This window comes from Prionailurus viverrinus, chromosome E1 (assembly GCF_022837055.1).
Source record: "Prionailurus viverrinus isolate Anna chromosome E1, UM_Priviv_1.0, whole genome shotgun sequence".
Lineage (NCBI taxonomy): Eukaryota > Metazoa > Chordata > Mammalia > Carnivora > Felidae > Prionailurus > Prionailurus viverrinus.
Genome location: NC_062574.1, coordinates 17,085,756 through 17,103,825, shown reverse-complemented (window position 1 = coordinate 17,103,825; position 18,070 = coordinate 17,085,756). Strand labels below are relative to the sequence as shown.

Sequence of the window (18,070 nt, the reverse complement as noted above, 5' to 3'; positions counted from 1 at the left end):
CATTCTAGACACAAGAGTTTGAGACTAGGAAGCAGGATTCTTTTAATCCATCCTGCCTTCAGTTCTATCATCTGAGAGGAGGGGTGCTCTCCAGGTACAGGAGCAGGGAGTTGCAATAATTACCTGGACCAGGCATGTGTCAGCCCTGCCCTCTGGCTTTCTTCAGAGTGCCAAAGACTGACAGAGAGCTGGGTGGGTGGAGCCAAGGCATAAAGAACTAATTAGCAGGAGAAGCCACTGGGTTTGGTGCTTTCCTGTGTGGTTAACCATTTGAACTATTAGCTGAGCTCTGAACTACAATCTGTAGAAGACAAGCATGGATTCCATTTTTCATAAAGTCATTTTCTGGGAGACGTGGCCTGGGAACTTAGACATGATTTGGTTCGTTTGCTTTGGCCAGAAAGACTGAGCTTATCTAGACAGGTTGGTGACTCTGGGAACCCCTAGAAAATCTGTGAAATGACCTTGCCTCCATTATCATGCATTCTGGCACTCCAGCCAGAGCCCAGTGATGTGCCCTTTCTACTTGATTTGGATAATTCAGAAAGCAGCAGGCAGACTTCATCTTAGTTCAAGGCAGTGTTTCCTCTGGAAACTTCAGGACATTGTTAGCAATTTGGAAACTGAGCTTTCCCTAGACAGTAGTGCTTCCTTGTATATGATGACTGGCACCACTAAATAGCTCCTGAAGGGTCTATGGAGGAGTGGGATTAGTGGAGAATCTCTCCTCCCACACCCTGCCTGTTTTAGAGAACTGCCAGTTGACCTCATCTCCCTTCTTCCACTATTGACATTCAATGCTTCTAATCGCAGGAGGGGGTTAAGAGCTTGTACTTCGTTAGAAAGTCATACCTCATTTCTGGAAACCACTCAGTGAGCTGAGGTGGCTTGTGCTCAAAGTCTGTGAGCTCTATCTCACTAATGTCCAGCGGTCAGCCACCCAGAAAATCTAGTCCCTGATGGGGCAGGTCACAGCAGCTGTCCCAGAGCAGTCACTCTGTACCACACATGGCAGAGGAATTTTTGGTTCCTTTGCTTATTCATTCTCCTAACATTCAGGTGACCAGGCCAAGTTCCCGCTTGGTCACTTGATTGGAGGCACAATGTCTGAAATAATCTTTAGTGATTCTATTGCCCATCCAGTCTTTACTTTGTGGGAGGTAGAAAGTTAAGATCCATACCCTCCCCCCCCCCCCCCCTGAGTTCAGCTGTTAAGGATGTGCATGATGGAGATCAGTGAGAATCGTTCCATGTTTATCATCAGTGTTCTCTTCCAATCCCTTCACCTGCTCCAGCACCACCCCACTTTTGTTGATCAAGTACACATTTCATCTTCAAAATAAAAATTTATTTAATCTGTAACAAGAACATTGAATCTGCACATTTGCGCACAAGTTCACATTTAAAAACAGCAGAGCACATCAGTAATAAAAAAAATCTATAATACAAGTGGAACATCCCAACCACCAGGAAGATTAAGGAAGGAGATGAGACCACTCTATATTCTGCTTCAAATGCCTCAGAAAGGTCCCAGAGATTCCAGGGAGCACCTGCTTTATTTAATAAAATGTGAGCATAAAAGTTTGGACTGGCCTGGGGCAAAGGTAACAGTCAGTGGGAGAGTCTTTTGGACTTATTTCCTACATTTAAAACAAGTCCTACCAAATAAAGTACAAAGAAAGAAAAAAAAGGCACCTCAAGCTATGCCAGGCAAACCAAAATCCAATAAAACATAAAAACCAAACAATTCCCTGTGGGCCTGTTGATCGAGAATCATTTCAGGGCCAGTTACCCAGTTTCCAGATTGGGTCATCAGCTTGAAGTAAGCCCTGGGTATTAGCTCTGCATGTGTAGAGGACACTGCCACCAGTGTCGCTGTGAGGACACAGATGGCAGCACTAGTCATATACCCTCTGAGGCATCTTGAAGCCAATGAGGGATGATTCCAGTTTAGAAATCCTGTCCTAGATCTCTGGGGCACTGAGAAAGTGAGGCTGGTTTTCTTTTCATAGCAGGAGCCAGGCCCGGTCACCCTCCACTTCCAGGCTGGAAAAGTACAGAAGCACCTTGCAACAGCTCTCCATGGCATCAAGGAACCCCAAAGCCCTGGGACAGGGTTAGGAGTGTGCAGCTTCCTGCTCTGGTGGCAGGCTTTTCCTAATGTGGGTGTTAGAGGAGTTGAGGCAGCAAATACATTTATGCCTAATACATGCCTTGACCTTTTAGTCTGGAAGGGAAAACAAGGTCCAAGATACTTTCAAGTTGGACTGGTGCTGAAAGAGCTACAATTTCACCTACCATCAAAAAAAAAAAAAAAAAGGCAAAACAAAACTGGACAAAAATGACACTAGCCATTCACTGTTATAACCATCACTGTAAGACACACCATCACTGACTGAGGAAATGACGATTTCCATACAGAGTGTTAAACAGGAGTGTGGGACACAGATGGAAAAATTAGCTCCAGGTCCTCCCCATGTACCAACCAGTGGGTTGACCACTCTGGCCTTGCTTTGTGTGAGGACTCACAGGACAGCCAGGGCTGGGTGCCTGGAGGAGGATACTGAGTGGCTATCAAGATGATGCATGTTTTAATTATCACAATGTAAACAAAGTATCCACAAATAGTTGTCAAAAAGAGCCAAAGAATGGCTTTATTTAAAAAATTTTTCAATGCCCTTAAAAGTGACCCTCTTTGCATAATGCTTTCTTAAAAGAAAAGAACTCCCACAAAAACATCTTTACCAAACATGCTTAGATCACTTTAAACTGAAATCCTCAGATGGAACGGGTGAAGATTTCTGTGAGCTGCTGTCTCAGAAACTTCAGGTCTATCCAAAAGTAACTGTCTGGGGCCTTTCAGCAGGAGGGGACCTCAGAGCCTGGGCTGTCTTCCTCAGGCTGTCCTTGGAGTGCTTGGTAGTTCCCCAAATGAGAAAGAACTGGGATAAAGGTATAGAATCAGGAAAATGATAAAGAGCCTGAAGAGCCCGGGATGCTAAGAATGATCCCGAACATTAAGAATCTGAAAGGCAACCAAAATGAGGAGATGATGATTACTCCACTACAGTACTATAGTTCTACTATAGTATATACCACTCCTAAGTGTTTCTAAAATCCAGAACGGGTTGGGGTTTCTCTCCTTCCTACTGACCAGGTAACCCTCCAGATTACAGCTCTAAAGTGTGCTCCTGGGGCTTTTACCCCCTGCACCAAAATGTTATTTTATATTTGCACGTGTGCACGCACATACACACTTACTCTCTCCTCCAGAGTAACTTGAGAGCCAGACTATGGTGGCTTTCAAAATAAAGACAGCAAGAGGTCAAGACTTTTCCTACTCCTGTCCATCTACCAGACCTGCTGTTCCAGGTCTGAGTTTTCCATGAACGGAAAAGAGAAATAGGCCACCCAAGACTATCAGAAAGTTTGAAGACAAGAAAGTCCGAGAAGTCCTTGAGAGCGCTCATCATGTACTTCCCCTGGACCTCGCTCAGCTATGCAAATAACACAAGAACACTCAGTTGTGGGAGTTTTGAGAGGGCTGGCAAAACCCCATGGCAAGGTTGAATTACAGGCCCTGTGTAGAAGATGTTTATTTAAGCAGGTAAATTAAATGATTAAAATAAAAAAAAAAAAAAGGAAGGCAGAGCAAGACTATTTCCTTTTCCTTTTCTAAAAAGACATCTTCACAGCATTAGAGGATCTCTTCCCCATCTTTGTTCTTACTTAATGCAGGGATAGTGAGCGTTCAACACGACTGCAGGGGAGTAGAGAGAACAGTGCAATACTGTTGATCCTGCTTGTACTTAATGTGAGGGATGTCACCATTTCAAAGGGTTAATGAGCGGGCACCACTCTCTTCACCTCTCACCCCACCACAACTTTCTGTCTTTTCTCCATCAATAATGGCGGTGGTGGAAGTGCCTCAACAAGACAGGGCCGTTTAGATGGATGAGCCCTGGAAATTCATAACCCTGTCTTGCAAGCCTCCTCACACTGGTACATACCACCTAAAAAAACACTTCATAACATATTAAATATCCAGGAACCACAAAGCCATGTGGATGATACATGTGAACATGTAAGGAAACTATTTAGGGACAGCACAGGTACACAAAATTACTACATCATAAAGACACTAGAGTGGGAGGCTTCTGTCCAATCCACCTCCTGGCAGCGATGTCAGACCCAACCATGGCTTCCACACAGCGACTGGATTCACAGCTCCCCTGGAGCATTTGTGAATGGCCTCAGTCCACCTCTCTGTAGCAGGTCACCCTGCTACCTGCCCCCACCAAACTCCAGCCTCTGACATTCCCTTGACAGTCTAGGTATCCACCTTTTCCTCTCAGTGCTGTGATGAACCAAAAAACCAAAACTCAACTCTGTACTTGGTCAATCTCTCAGCAAGGTGGACATCAACCAGAGCCAACAGAAGCAAATGTGCAAACCTCTTCAGTTCTGATGAGCTGCAGAGGGTGTTTCATTCCAGGCTAAATGCTTCTTGCAAGCAGCTGAAATAAGCTTGTTTATGGCAAGTGCTCCTGTGTTAACGATCTCCACAATAGCAGCAAAGCACCGGCATCCTAAATGGAGTCATAATGGGTGCCTGCCCTTGGCAGGGGGGGGGGGGGGCCCTCCCCACAACCTTTCAGCCCAATCCCCATGAGAAGCTTCCACCCTGGGCCAGCAGTAACACTCACAGACTCCTTGGCTGTGGTTCAGCTACTAGCAAACAACCTACCCTGGGATTTCAGTCTCAAAGAGAAATCAGACTTCAGTCAAACTGTGATCTAATGGGAGCCTTTAGGGGTTTCTCTGAGGAGGGAGTTACTAACACATAATTTGGCAGGAGCTGGCGATTAGAAGTCTCCATTTAAACAATTAAAACCACCATCAACATATTCTGCAGATTCCTACCAACACCCATCAGTTTTATTTCTGTGCTGTGTGTTTTCTCCAGTTGCAGCTTTACTTCTTCTTAAAAAGAATAAATCAAAAAGATCCTACGACATCAACAAAACACTGTAAGAAAGTGACAACATTATGTACATAAATACTGTGTATAAGCTAGAGAAATGACAAATCTTTCAGGAAAATAAAAAAAAAACAACCCATGTCAAGTGTTAACAGTGATAACATTGGTAAGAAAACTTTGCATTCAATGGAGGTTATACATAGGTAATGTAACAATTCAAATATCATCTATGAAAAAAAAAAGGCAGCATTGAAGAAACAGCATGAAGGAGGAAAGTAAACTGGAAAAAAATATGGCCATTAAACTCAGAAGGCCCACAGAATTATTCAAGTAATGGAAGTGTTAAAACCCTATGTAATGTATTCATTTTACAAGAACACACTGACTTTCAATTGCTGTTTTTCAAACCTGTCCCTATTACGTTTTGGTTGAAAGGATCTTGAATTTCCTGGCAGGGAGGGCCAGGATGACCACCTACGTGGAGCCCACTGATCCAGCCTCTCCAGACTGCGTCTCCTCCTTCTCGTATGCGTTCCTCTACACAGGACCCCTCGGGTTTCATTTGGGGTTCACTTTGAATTTAAAAATTATGTGTTTGGGGGGAAAAACCCTATTTGCCTGTTAAGTTTACAAAGCCAGCCACTATTGTGCCTTTCTGTGATGATATACTCTGGAATACCAGAAGAAGTGGATTCTGGAAGACCCCTTCGAAAGCACAGCGGAATTTGCCAACTTGGGGAATTCCTGGTGGGTGGGGGCCCAAGGCTCAGAGACTTGTGGCTGCCCTTCGGCCCAATCTCAGGCTTTGGGTCTGAAGACCAAACCATCATCACACAGGCCCAGGGGAAGAGGAGCATTTCCAATTCCCAGCTTCCTCCCCACCCTCCCCATCTGCTTCCTTCTGCAAGCAAGCAAGCAAGCAAGCAAGCAAGCAAGCAAGCAAGCAAGCAAGCAAGAGTGCTTTTTCTCAGAGGGCAAAAATGAGGAGCCAATGGGAGCTGATTGAAAAACAGCAATTTGCCTTTGATAAAGGTGCTCTTTGAAAATGAGTATTTTTTGAGGTTTGATTTTTCGAAAAATAAAAAAATGATAAAATGGTCTTGCTGTCCAAATCAATCTCTCACGCACACATACACAGAGAAAAAAACCCTAACCCTGCATGCGCCAGGAACAGTAAAATGACCAAAATGTTATAAAATTAACCAATAAAGTGCATGTTCTTTACATATTACACCTGCCCCTTTTACAAACATTTCTTTTAGAAAGTCACATGTGTAGGCTCAGAATCACATGGTATTATAGAAGGGGTTGGTTGTCCGTTTTTTATCATTTGCTTTTTTCAGTCTCCTAAGGGGGTGAGTTCTGCCGTGCTGCTGACGGGGCGCCACAGCCAGCCCGGGAGCCGGGCCTGCACGCTGAAGTCCCTGGGGTTGTAGCAAAGGAAGCCCTCCTTCAGAACTAGTCAATTTGGGTTCTGCCCTGGGGAGCAAACACTGCTGACCGTAACCAAATTCTTTGGCATACTGTACGATAGGCTTCTCCACTGGCTTGCTCTGAGCGATACACTCTGTTGTTTTGAGTTGCTCTATAAAATACTTGGTGGGCTCTAGGTTCTGGGGGGCATCTGGGTTTTCTGAGGACTCCTGGGCCTCCATGGCATGCATGCCTGAGTCTGTTCTGATGAAGGGCTGAAGCAGTTTGAGATGAGAGGGCTCAGAGGAGACAGGCTCTCTATCTGATAAACAGTCTTTACAGAGGTCCAAGTAACCTAACTTGGCAAGGGAAGCTGAATGCCGCATTTGGGCTGTTTTGGTGAGTCCTGCCTGGCAGATCGCTCGGGACTCGATGTCTTTAGTGCGCTCTTTCACCACACTGAGGTTATGGCTGACACTCTTCATACTGTCACTACTAGAGCTATGTGGGGGTTGACAGGCTGCAGGTAATGGGTCCAGTTTTTCTTGTAACTCCCCAATATTATCACCAAGTTTGCTTAGGTCTTCACTCCTTAACAGAGAGCCCTCATACGGCACTTCACTGCCACTGGAGACTGCACCGTCCAGACCTTCTTCCCAGCCGCCCTGCTCCAAAGAGGGCTCGTTGTCTGTGGTGCTGCTTTGCTCTGTGAAGCCTTCCAGGTGAACTACGGTCCGGGAATGTGCGTAATCCAAGTTGGCAGACGGTACATGGGTTGTGTGACTGACAAAAGGTGTTCCTGTCTCCAGTGCCACTGACAGGCTGTTGTCCCAGTCTTCAGGGCTGCTCAGGATAGAGGTCAGGTTGGTGGGACTGTCGTGCTCAGGAGAGGAAGAATGAGGCAGAGGTAGCAGTGTGGGGTGTAGAGCAGGCTGGTCGGGGCCCAGAGTCCTGTTCAGATTTTCATCCAGTGTACAGAGGACGGTGATGGAATTCTCCCTTTTCACGCTCCTCAGTCCTTGCTCCCTACTCTTTTCGCTGGTGGCTCTTTCACCCCCTTGCTCAGTGTGACTGGGTGACATAATGATTTCGATCTTCTTGGGAAGGGAAAGAGGGACCGACTGTGTCTCAGATCCCTGGCATGAAACCACAGTCCTCGGATCCTTCAGGACTCCTTCCAGCTTTGTTCGAATATCTGACCCTGGGTACTCTTGAAACTCCAGCGGCTCAGGTGCTGGAACAATGGCATTTTGCTCGGAATGGGGCAGCAGGCCAGCCTCAGACCCACTGCATTTCCCTTTGCCCTTGTTAATCTCTGGTTCCTTGGGGACAAAAGAATGTTCTAGGGTAGCTTCATCACTCTTCCCTTTTGGTGCTAGGTCTGCCACAGAAGTCTCATTCTTGGAATTCTTGCGGATGGACAATGAGGTACAACCAGGGGCAGCACCATGGTGCTCTTGCTCCTGTCGCAAGCGTTCTTCAAACTCCAAGGTGGCTCGCCTCACAGACCCAGGGCACCACTTGGCACCCGGGTGCATCCCTGGGCCCCAGAGTTCTTGTTCCTCCTCAGCTGGTTCTTCTTCTTCCAACTCTGTGGTGAATGAGTGTGTAGTCAGGCAGCCTTCTAGGTCCCACTTCCCTGAGTCTTTGGCTAGTTCAGGCTGGGCTGTGTAGGAACCTTCATTCTGCTCCAGATTTCCAGGTTTGTTCTCCAGGGCCTGGGCCCTCTCCAGGGGCAGCTCATGGATGGTGTGCTTCTTTGGTGTATGGCATGGGTTGGATAGGATGTCTCCTTTCAGTTGAATCTGTCCAACTCCTTGACTGATGGATTCGATCTCAGTGACGATTTCTTTGACTGAAATTGCATTTTCTGAGTGAGATTGCATGAAGATATCTGGGCTGACCAGCTCTGAGATTGCCTAGGGAGAAACAGTGAGATGGTTATGGCAAAGTGCAGTCTAATTAAAAATGCCAGATGTTGTGCTTATTAATCTTCTAATCCAGGAGAACCTTCTGGCTATGAGGACACAAATCACAGAGTGCCTGGGACTGTCCTCTGGCCATCTGTTTTGTCATACAAGAAAAAAACAGACTCATTAAAGGCAGAGATACAAAATTAGTTACAGGTTGAATCACTGCCTACCAAACTTTTGTTCTGTTTACTCAAACAGAATTCTGACCCAATATCTTGTTCCAAAAATGAACAGCAGATAGCCTTGGAGGTTCCTATAATCCTTACTTTCCTAAGATTATTAGCGTTCAGGATTTAGGCCATATTGGGGTAGATGAGATTTTTCTTTTCTGGCCTATCAACTTCCAATTGGATTCTTTTTTTTTTTTTTTTTAATGTTTATTTATTGAGAGAGAGAGAGAGAGAGAGAGAGAGAGCGCGAGCTAGCGAGTGCGGGGGAGGGCAGAGAGGAAGACACAGAATCTGAAGCAGGCTCCAGGCTCTGAGCTGTCAGCATGGAGCCCAACACGGGCCTTGAACTCATGCACCATGAGATCATGACCTAAGCCGAAGTCAGACACTTAACCGACTGACCCACCCAGGTGCCCCTGAACTTCCACTTTGATTCTAACCTTATTTAAGAAAAGGAGTTCCATTCAAGGGCTCAGTGGCCACCTTCAACATGCCCAGTGATAGGGCGAGATGGATGAGGTTATCATCTAATGCCTGATTTGGAGACTCACTGCTCCCTTCTCTCCTCTGTCCTGCCAGCTTTCCTCCTGATCCTCCCGCTGCACCTCCTGGCAGTAGCCTTCCAGCACATGAGGGCACTCTGCACCTGATCACACAATTTCCAAGTTTGACATGGCTCCTTCTGGGAAAGGTTTACTTGGCTTATGCAGCCATATGCCTGAGCAACTTAGAAACTGTGACTCTCTGACATTTTACTGTTCTACCAGTTACAATTCCTAGATGGATTTAGAACAAGGCAAAAGAAAACTGGCCAATACAAAATCAAGTCCTATGGTGGGGGGGGGGGGGCGGGGGAAGATAAGGATTTCAAAATCTGGAAATGGCCACTGGACATCTCTTAAAGTGGCATCATGATACCCATCAATCTGCTTTGTTAACATTTTTATAAGCCTTCAACATATAATATTTCCATAGGAATTGTTTTGGTCTTTCTCCTTCAAGAGAAAGTCAGAACTAGTACAAACTAACAAGGTCAGTTATGCCTTTGGGAGAAATCTCCTGGGACATTAGGCAGAGGTAAACTAGCCAAGACTGGGAGAGAAGCCACAGTGAGCCCAGTGTGTGCATGGGCTGTGGAGAGTGCTCATATGACTAGGGACTTGCAGAAAAGCTATTTCTGTCAGAGCTGCTACACCCACTGGTCCAAAGGAGAGCTCAAGCATTCTGATTTTCCAGTAGAGAGAAGACAGTAGCAGAGGCAATGAATGTCCTGGGATAGCTGAGATAGACAAAAGATAAGTAATGGACAAGGTGGTAAATATAAGTAGATAGATATCAGGAGATATCAAAATGTAGTCACTCCCACTGAAACCATTAAGTGAAATTTGGCAGGTGAGAGTAAATCTGTCATCATTTACTTCCCAACTACTGTATTATTGATCTAAGATACCATTATTGTTTTTAAGATGCATCCCAATTTCAGAAGTGTCAGAATGAGAATAAGTGTGAGTCTTAGCATTGATGATACACAGTAATTCTTTCCCTGGGCTCCTAAGAGTTCATATGCTACAGAGAAGAATCCAGGGATTCTGTCTGCTCTCAATCATTTCCTCAAACCATCCCCCAAGTCTTGGATACTACAGGGTCTGAGATGAGGAACAATCCAGAAACATTATTAATAGCATCATCATCAAGAACTCAGCATTGGTTCCTACTCTAACAACTATTCACACATATCTAGTCTTTGCATTTTCTGAGACAGAAAGAATTTCCCAAACAAATCCATCTCCACAAAAAGGCCTTACTCATTATCCCAGACACTTCATTATTGGTGAGATCTGGTCTGAACTGCAGAGGATCAGGGAAGGGACCTCTCCTTGTGCAGGCAGGACATTCATTTTGACTAATCCCTTCTTCCCACATCCCCTCTCAGAAGTGCTTCTAAAAACACCAAAAATCTGGAAAGATAAGTTTCTCAAAAGGCAATGGATTAAAAAAAATTTTAATCCTAAGTTTTTAAGGCAAGTCTCGGCTATAGAGTCTCTCCCGTACTGCCTTCCTAAATCTTTAGCAACATCAAAAACACAATGAACAGAGCAGACTCCCAACTATTTTATCTTCAAAGAGAACTTCATTAGGTAGAAAACTATAAAGACAGTTTTTACCTTTGACTGTTCCTCATCTATTGAAGATTCTTCAGATGCATGGGGAGTATTACTCAAAGAGCTGCTTCTCTGGTCGTCGGCTGTCACTTCAGAAGGGGTTACTTCTACCACTGAGAGTCGACAGGTCTCACCCCTTCCTCCACCCAGTTCTTCCATCCTTGAGTGAGAAAAAGATCGAGACCGGGTTTCTTGGGAAAGCTCTACAAACTTCTCTAGGGCGCTAAAAAAATCAATGCGATCTGTACTGAAATCTGAGACTTCAGCCTGGCAAGTGGGTTGGGGGCTCGGTGATTCAGGATCAGGGGACATGGGAAGGTCTTTCAGGCGAGATGTCAATTCTTCCAGAGGCAGTAAGTGGACGTTCACATCTGTTTTCAGCGCATCTGTCTCCAGATCTTCCACTGTTAAGTCTGGGAACTTGTTGGCAATTTCTGGGGCCTGTCCAGGTTGGATTAAGGCTTTGGATGCATGGCAGTTGTCAAGAGGGAATTTTGATTCATTGAGACAACACCCTGATGAGCATCCATTGATGTCATTTAGGTTTAATTCATCTTCAATCTGTCCGGCATGAAATTCCCTAGAAGTAAACTCCAAGCAGATCATTCTTTCTTTGGTACACAGGCCCTTCTGATTTTCATCTTGTGGGACAACATGTTCCACAAAGACGGGAGGTATGGGTGGGTGACTCTCCATGGTCTTCACCTCGGCAATCTGGTCTGCTGAGGTGGTGATCTCCTTCTTGTTGAGTTCTAGCCCTGGTTTGCAGATAGGTTCGTGGTGGTCTGAGAGGTCGCTATCTGAATGAGATCTCCAGAGCTTGTTATGTCGCTGTTTGCTGTGGAGGACATACACAGGAAATGCCTCACTCTGGTTTGTGAAATCAACCAACACCCACCCAGGAAATCGCTCCCAGATAATATTAAATCTTAACCTGCAAAATGCTTTGTTAATACCCAGTGGAAGAAGTAGGCAATAAACATTTGTAAAGATGCTCAATTTGGGGCACCTGGGTGATTCAGTTGGTTGAGGATTCGACTCTTGATTTTGGCTCAGGTCATGATCTCATGGTTTGTGAGACCGGGCCCCAAGTCAGGTTTGTGTGTACAGCCCGGAACTTGCTTGGGATTCTGTCTCCCTCTCTCCCCCTCCCTAACTTGTATCTGTCTCTCTCAAAATAAATAAACAAAGTTTAAAAAAAGATGCTCTATTTAACTAATAGCAAAATACAAAAACAAAACAACAAAAATCAATATGATATCTGATTTTTTACCTATCAGACTGACAAGAGCTAAAATGGTTAACAGCTAGTGTTGATGATGGCATAGCCAGACAAGCCCTCTCACATACAGTTGGTAGGAATGGGAACTGTAAAATCTTGAGTACAATCTGACAATAGCTCTCAAAATTTAACCCTTTACCCAGCAATCAATTCTTTTAAGGATTTTTCTTGGAGAAATACAACTATAGGTGCACAAAGATACAAAGATGTTTACTATATAATACTATGGTACTAAAGGATCAGACACGAAAAAGAAAGGATTAAAAAAACTTTTTTTAATGTTTATTTATTGATTGATAGATTTTTAAAGAGAGAGACAGAAAGACAGACAGACACAGAGAGACAGAGTGAGACAGAGTACGAGCAGGGGAGGGGCAGGGAGAGAAAGAGACACAGAATCCGAAGAAGGCTCCGGGCTCCAAGCTGTCAGCACAGAGCCTGACGCAGGTTTCAAACCCATGAACCGTGAGATCATGACCTGAGCTGAAGTTGGATGCCCAACCAACTGAGCCACCCAGGTGCCTCAAAAAGAGGATTTATTTGAATTACAGTCCATACACCCACATGCTACAGGTACTTTAGTAGAATGTTGTCCAAGATGAGTGAAAGAGCATGCTGACCACATTTGGAATGGTCAGTTCCCAGGTTAGTAAGTACAGGAAAATATTTGGAGGTACATCATCAAATTGGTAACAGGGTTTCTTTCAAGGAAGGCAGAATACTTTTGGAGAGGGCTTTACTGTCTTTACTCTGTATTTCTATAAGTTTTAAAATTTAAAAATGAGCATGTTTAACATTAATAACCGGGGAGGGGGAAACTAAAACAAAATAGCACCTAAACAATACAAAGAGAAATATTCTATTGGAGCTCATTCCAAGTTCTCATAATTTGGATAAAGAGCTGATACACAGTTAATCACTGAAGTAGAAATGTGAGGAGGGTGGTAATCTTTCTTGAATTAGAAATCAAAGATGAGGCAAATAAATCCACAAAGGTTGGTAACAGAATGGAAGAGGATATGCATAAAGTATAGGCTTCTTCCATAAGGATCTCTGGATAAAAACCATCAAGCTGAGGTGACACCTGGAAAAGCAGGTGGCCCAAAGGAAGATCACACACACAGATCCATCCTTTAGCTCATTTTACAGAGGGAAGGTCTGATGGGATGAAATTTTAGTTGATACCATATTCTCTAACAAGGGAGCAGTTTCCAAAGCCCTAGCCAAAAAGAAAAAGGTGATGGCCCTGTGGCTGGTCAGAATCACCTGCCCCGGAAACAGGTCCCTTATTTAGGGGTGTGGTTTCCATGACTTACAAGTTGATGAAGAATTACCTAACTGCAGGGTGGAATGGGAAACAGCCCAAAACAATTTACCGCCTGCTCAGGGCCACGCCTGCCTATGAATCTCTGCCGAGTCATGCGCCTGCACTAATGTGAACCCCTGTTTGTTCTCAGCTCTGCACCTGCTCTCAGCTCCCCCTGTCTGGCTGTGGCTTGGGTGGGGCTCTGACTCAGGCCTGCACAGCAGAAGAGTGCTTTTCTGAGTAGGGAACAGGTCATTCTGTTTATGAAGACAAGCTATAATCAATAGCAGGGAGAAAGATAGGGTTTTCACCCTTTCCAAGCTGCATGAACTCTAGCCACCCCTAGGAGGAGACAACATATCACACTTCCCAAACAAGTGAGTGACTGTGGGAGGGGCAAGCTGAATGGTTGGATAGGTGGGGCTTAAATTGTACATTGTGATCAACAGAGGCCAATGTGCTTCCCTTTAAAGTTTCCTTTGTATCTGGACACTCTTATTTCCTGACCTACATATGGCTCTGTTCTCCAATTTCTATCCCTCACCCATCATGATGATGTTCAAACCTGCAGCAAGACCACTCAGCCCCCATGGCAGGACAATTCCTGTGATGCAGATGACTGGGAAGACAGGGAGTAGCTGTTCTCACCTTTCTAAGAACAGCTTATCTTATCAGTCAACAGGCAAATGGGATTTTTCTCATGATCCCAAGAACCTTCCAAAGCATGATTTTTTTCAAACTGCCTGCAAATCACTAATCAATCAGGAGGGAATGAGACTAAAATTACACTAATAAGTACCAACAGCGTATGTTTCAGAGGAAGTGGCTGATGTTACAGCTGCTTTCTTTGCCCAGCAGAGATTTCATTCTCTTCCTGGGGGAGATAATCATCAGAAAATATTAGGTCAGGGCTCTGGAATTAAACTGACACCTTCTTGTAAAGGAGAAAGAAAAATCCCAATCCAAAGATAGATCTGATTCCACTGCCTTTTTCACTTTTGCAATAGCACCTGCAGGGAGAGTGGTGGGCAGCTCTTTGATACAAACAAGGCACTCATTACCATGGCCTTTGAAGCACTGCTACTCCAGGGCTCCCCTCCCTCCTCCTCCTCCCACCTCAGAGGTTAGTAAACTCTGTCCTGAATTTTGTACTTATCATCTTCTTTCTTTATAGTGTCGACATGTTGTGTTTTTGTAAAAATTTTTTAATGTTCATTTATTTTTGAGGGTGGGGGGGGGGAGGGAGAATGAACACCCGAAGTCGGAAGGGGCAGAGAGAGGGAGACACAGAATCTGAAGTAGGTTCCAGGATCTGAGCTGTCAGCACAGAGCCTGATTCGAGGCTTGAACCCACAGAATGGCGAGATCATGACCTGAACTGAAGTCAGACGCTTAACCGCTGAGCCACCCAGGTGCCCCGACAGGTTGTGTTCTTAATACACTGCCTAGTTTTGTATGTTGTGAACTTATATAATGAAATCATACTCTATGTATGGATTCTTCTGTAACTGCTTTTTGCCTACATTGTTTCTAAGATTCATCAGGAGCGCCAGGGTGACTCAGTGGGTTGAGCTCAGCTCAGATCATGATCTTGTGGTTTGTGAATTAGAGCCCCGCGTCGGGCTCTGTGCGGATAGCTCAGAGGCTGGAGCCTGCTTCAGATTGTGTCTCCCTCTCTCTCTGCCCCTCCCCGGCTCCCACTCAGTCTCTCTGTCTCTAAAAGAAATAAACATTAAAAAAACAAGATTCGTCAGTGTGTATAGCTATAATTTCAGCGAGTATGATGAATATGCCACGGTTTATGTATCCATTTGTTGATGAACAGTTTTGGCTACTACAAGTAGCACTGTCATGGACATTCCTGTACTTGGTGCATACTTTGGTTTCTAAAAGATGCTATATATATGAGAAGAAAAGGTGGGTCATAGGGCATACGTGCATCATCAGTTTTACTCAGTAACACCAAACTGTTTCCCAGTGCTGCTTTTTCCAAGCCAGCTTATTCTGATGCTCCATCACTGGTAGGATAGATGTAAGACATTAGATTGTATTTATTATTTTAAACTGTTAATGTTTAAATTCAGCTGACTCCTTCCATCTATTTCAGGTAGGCACCAAGTAAACAAGTTGTCAAAAAGAACTTCAGAGTTGGTTTGTGGCCTGGATGATGCAAAGAAGTCTCAGGTTCTTTTCTCCCCTGAGTGACTGTGGGCCTAAATTTGTATTCACATGAACACACTGACACACACATAAGATGACTGGGTCATTCTGGGCAAGAATTTGGCCTTTTACTTTATAAATGAATAGTAAGGAAATCTAATGACCGGACGCATATGATATCCCATTCTCTTGCCTCTAATTTGCTTTCTTCTTGTTACATGTTTGGTAAAGCACTAACCTACCTTGTTTGAGAAAGGTATATAGAAGAAAATACTGCTAAAAATGGGGTATCGGTTATAGTAAAATCAGAGTGTTTATGGTTACTTTTTAGGGCATGAGGCAGCCTGAAGAAAGGAGGAAGAAGAAAGAGAAAAAGCACCAACCGAGCACGTTCTGTGTGGTGTGCATGGTCGTAAATGCTTTAAGATTATTTCACTGAAGGGGCACCTGGGTGGCTCAGTTGGTTAAGCATCTGACTCTTGATTTCAACTCAGGACATGATCTCATGGTTCATGAGTTTGAGCCCTGCACTGGGCTCTGTGCTGACAGCGCAGAGCCTGCCTGGGACTCTCTCTTTCTCTCTCTCTGCATTTCCCGCTTGTGCTCTCTCTCAAAAATAAAACAAAAACCTAAAAGATTATTTCACTAAAAAGCTATTAAGAAAATCCTTTAAATCTCAATTGTGAATTGGGTGCATTTTTGGGTTCCCTTCTGCTGACTGACCACTGTGCACCAGCTAACTAGACTTCAATGTGTCCACCAGCAAAGCTGGGGAGTGTAAAAGACACCTCTGCCTCTTCTGGCCCTGGTGACAGGGGCGTTCAAAGAATCAGAACTGACATCCATGAAGACATGTGGCATGAACTCTCCCTGGCTATAACCCAGTGTTTCCTCTCTGCTCTTTGTACACAGGAACCTAATCTCATAGACACATGGTCCAGCTAGCAAATGACTGAAATCTGAACTTGTCTAATGGAACATAAATCTGCCAGATACCTGCATGATCAGAGTACAGAATAACAAACAGGGATGTTGGCAGTTTAATGGAGGGTTTCGACACACACGTATACACATACACACATGCGCATGCATGCATACACACAGCCTCTTCCTGTCTCACTCTCATCCCCCAGCTATAATAACAGAAAAAATAAAGTTAGATATAAACAGTTACCAGTGGCCTTATGATATCCTCACTTTTAGGTCTAAAGGATTATATTAAATATTAGTCTTCCCTAGGCTCTTAAAGACATACTGAAATATGCAAAAAGTCCCTTGCATTTCAGACAGGTGGTCACTGTTAGGCCCATACCCTCACATCTGATCAAGAGACTATAACCAATTCATAAGTCACTTACCGGGGCCTGGCATCACTTTGGTAAACTTCACTTCTACCAAGACATCAAAGTACTGAGAGCTAATACTCCCTCAAACAGAAGGCTGCCACCTCAAGTTAAGTACCCAGTGCCTCCCTAGACAACCATGGGGCTAGAGAATGCTAGGATCAGGGCTCCATCTTTTTGGGAAAACCACCACATACTTCCTGGGAGAAGATATGGAATACAAGATCAAAGCACCTCCACAGGAAATGGATTTCTTTGCAAACACAATGAATGGAATTTTTCGAAGGACTTTCCTCTTCTGGCTACCTAAGCTGCCAGGTAACTGATAGAGCTTCAGGCAGTTCCAGGAGTCTGGGGCTTTTCTCTCTTTGCTCTTCTAAGCAGGCAGGTCCTAGAGTAGCACTTTACAGCTGGGCAAGAGTCTGCTGGGCCCAATTCACTTGGCAGCTAGCTCAGCAGTAGTCTACAAGTGCTGTTTCTTAACAACACACCAGGGACTGCAGACCCTAATGGCTGTACACCCAGCAGGCACTCCCACTTTTTCCTAACTCGCAGAGGCCTGATTTGGTTTGGGTATTCACTGTTCCATGGGAGCCCCAGCAGGAGACAGTCTGGAGGGAGAAGAGTAGGGACAGGCCACTTATTCCCCTAGCTCCCTCCCCACAGGGCCACTTCAGGCTGGTGTGTCCCTTGACTGAAGGTTATTTCTCCTCTCTGAAGGTACCTCTTTTTTCAGGAGTCTCCTTCTAGGTTCTAGTAACTGCTCCCTCCCTCTTTGGGCCTAGCAGCTATTACCAAACAGCTCTGCTGATCCAAGTCCCTTGATTCCACCACAACCCCACACCTCTGTAAAAAGTAGCTTTATAAAAGCCCTTCTCAAATAATCCTAATCCGAGTATGCGGTTTCTTGTTGAAATCCCAAGTGATGGAGGTATTTCACTACTTGCAGCTAAAAGCAGTTTGTATGATATTCCTAGAACTAAGATTCTAGTTCTTAAAATCCAGGAAATATCACAATATAGGAAATTCGATGACCACTTCCTAATCTAGTTTTTTTTTTTAATGTTTAATTTTATTTATTTTGGCGGGGGGAGGGGCAGGGAGAGTGGGAGAGAGAATCCAAAGCAGGTTCCTCGCTGCCAGCACAGAGTCTGATGTGGGGCTGTAACCCATGAACCATGAGATCATGACCTGAGCCGAAATCAAGAGCTGGATGCTTAACCAGCTGAGCCACCCAGGCGCCCTCCTATTCTAGTTTCTAATGGACTTACTGTGTCTGT

At 44.7% G+C, this 18,070-nt stretch overlaps 1 protein-coding gene across 5 annotated transcripts in view; it reads right to left on the bottom strand.

Annotated features, from left to right (window-relative positions):
- Positions 1-1,331: 1,331 nt before the first annotated feature.
- Positions 1,332-18,070, bottom strand: part of SSH2 (slingshot protein phosphatase 2) — a 257,943-nt gene continuing 241,204 nt past the window's right edge. For all 5 annotated transcript variants that reach the window (XM_047833996.1, XM_047833995.1, XM_047833998.1 and 2 more), the window contains 2 exons: positions 10,703-11,537; positions 1,332-8,313 (listed from right to left, as the gene is read on the bottom strand). In XM_047833996.1, coding sequence (XP_047689952.1) covers positions 6,268-8,313; positions 10,703-11,537 — 2,881 coding nt within the window. In that variant the 3' untranslated portion in view covers positions 1,332-6,267. The remainder of the gene's footprint in view (positions 8,314-10,702; positions 11,538-18,070) is intronic.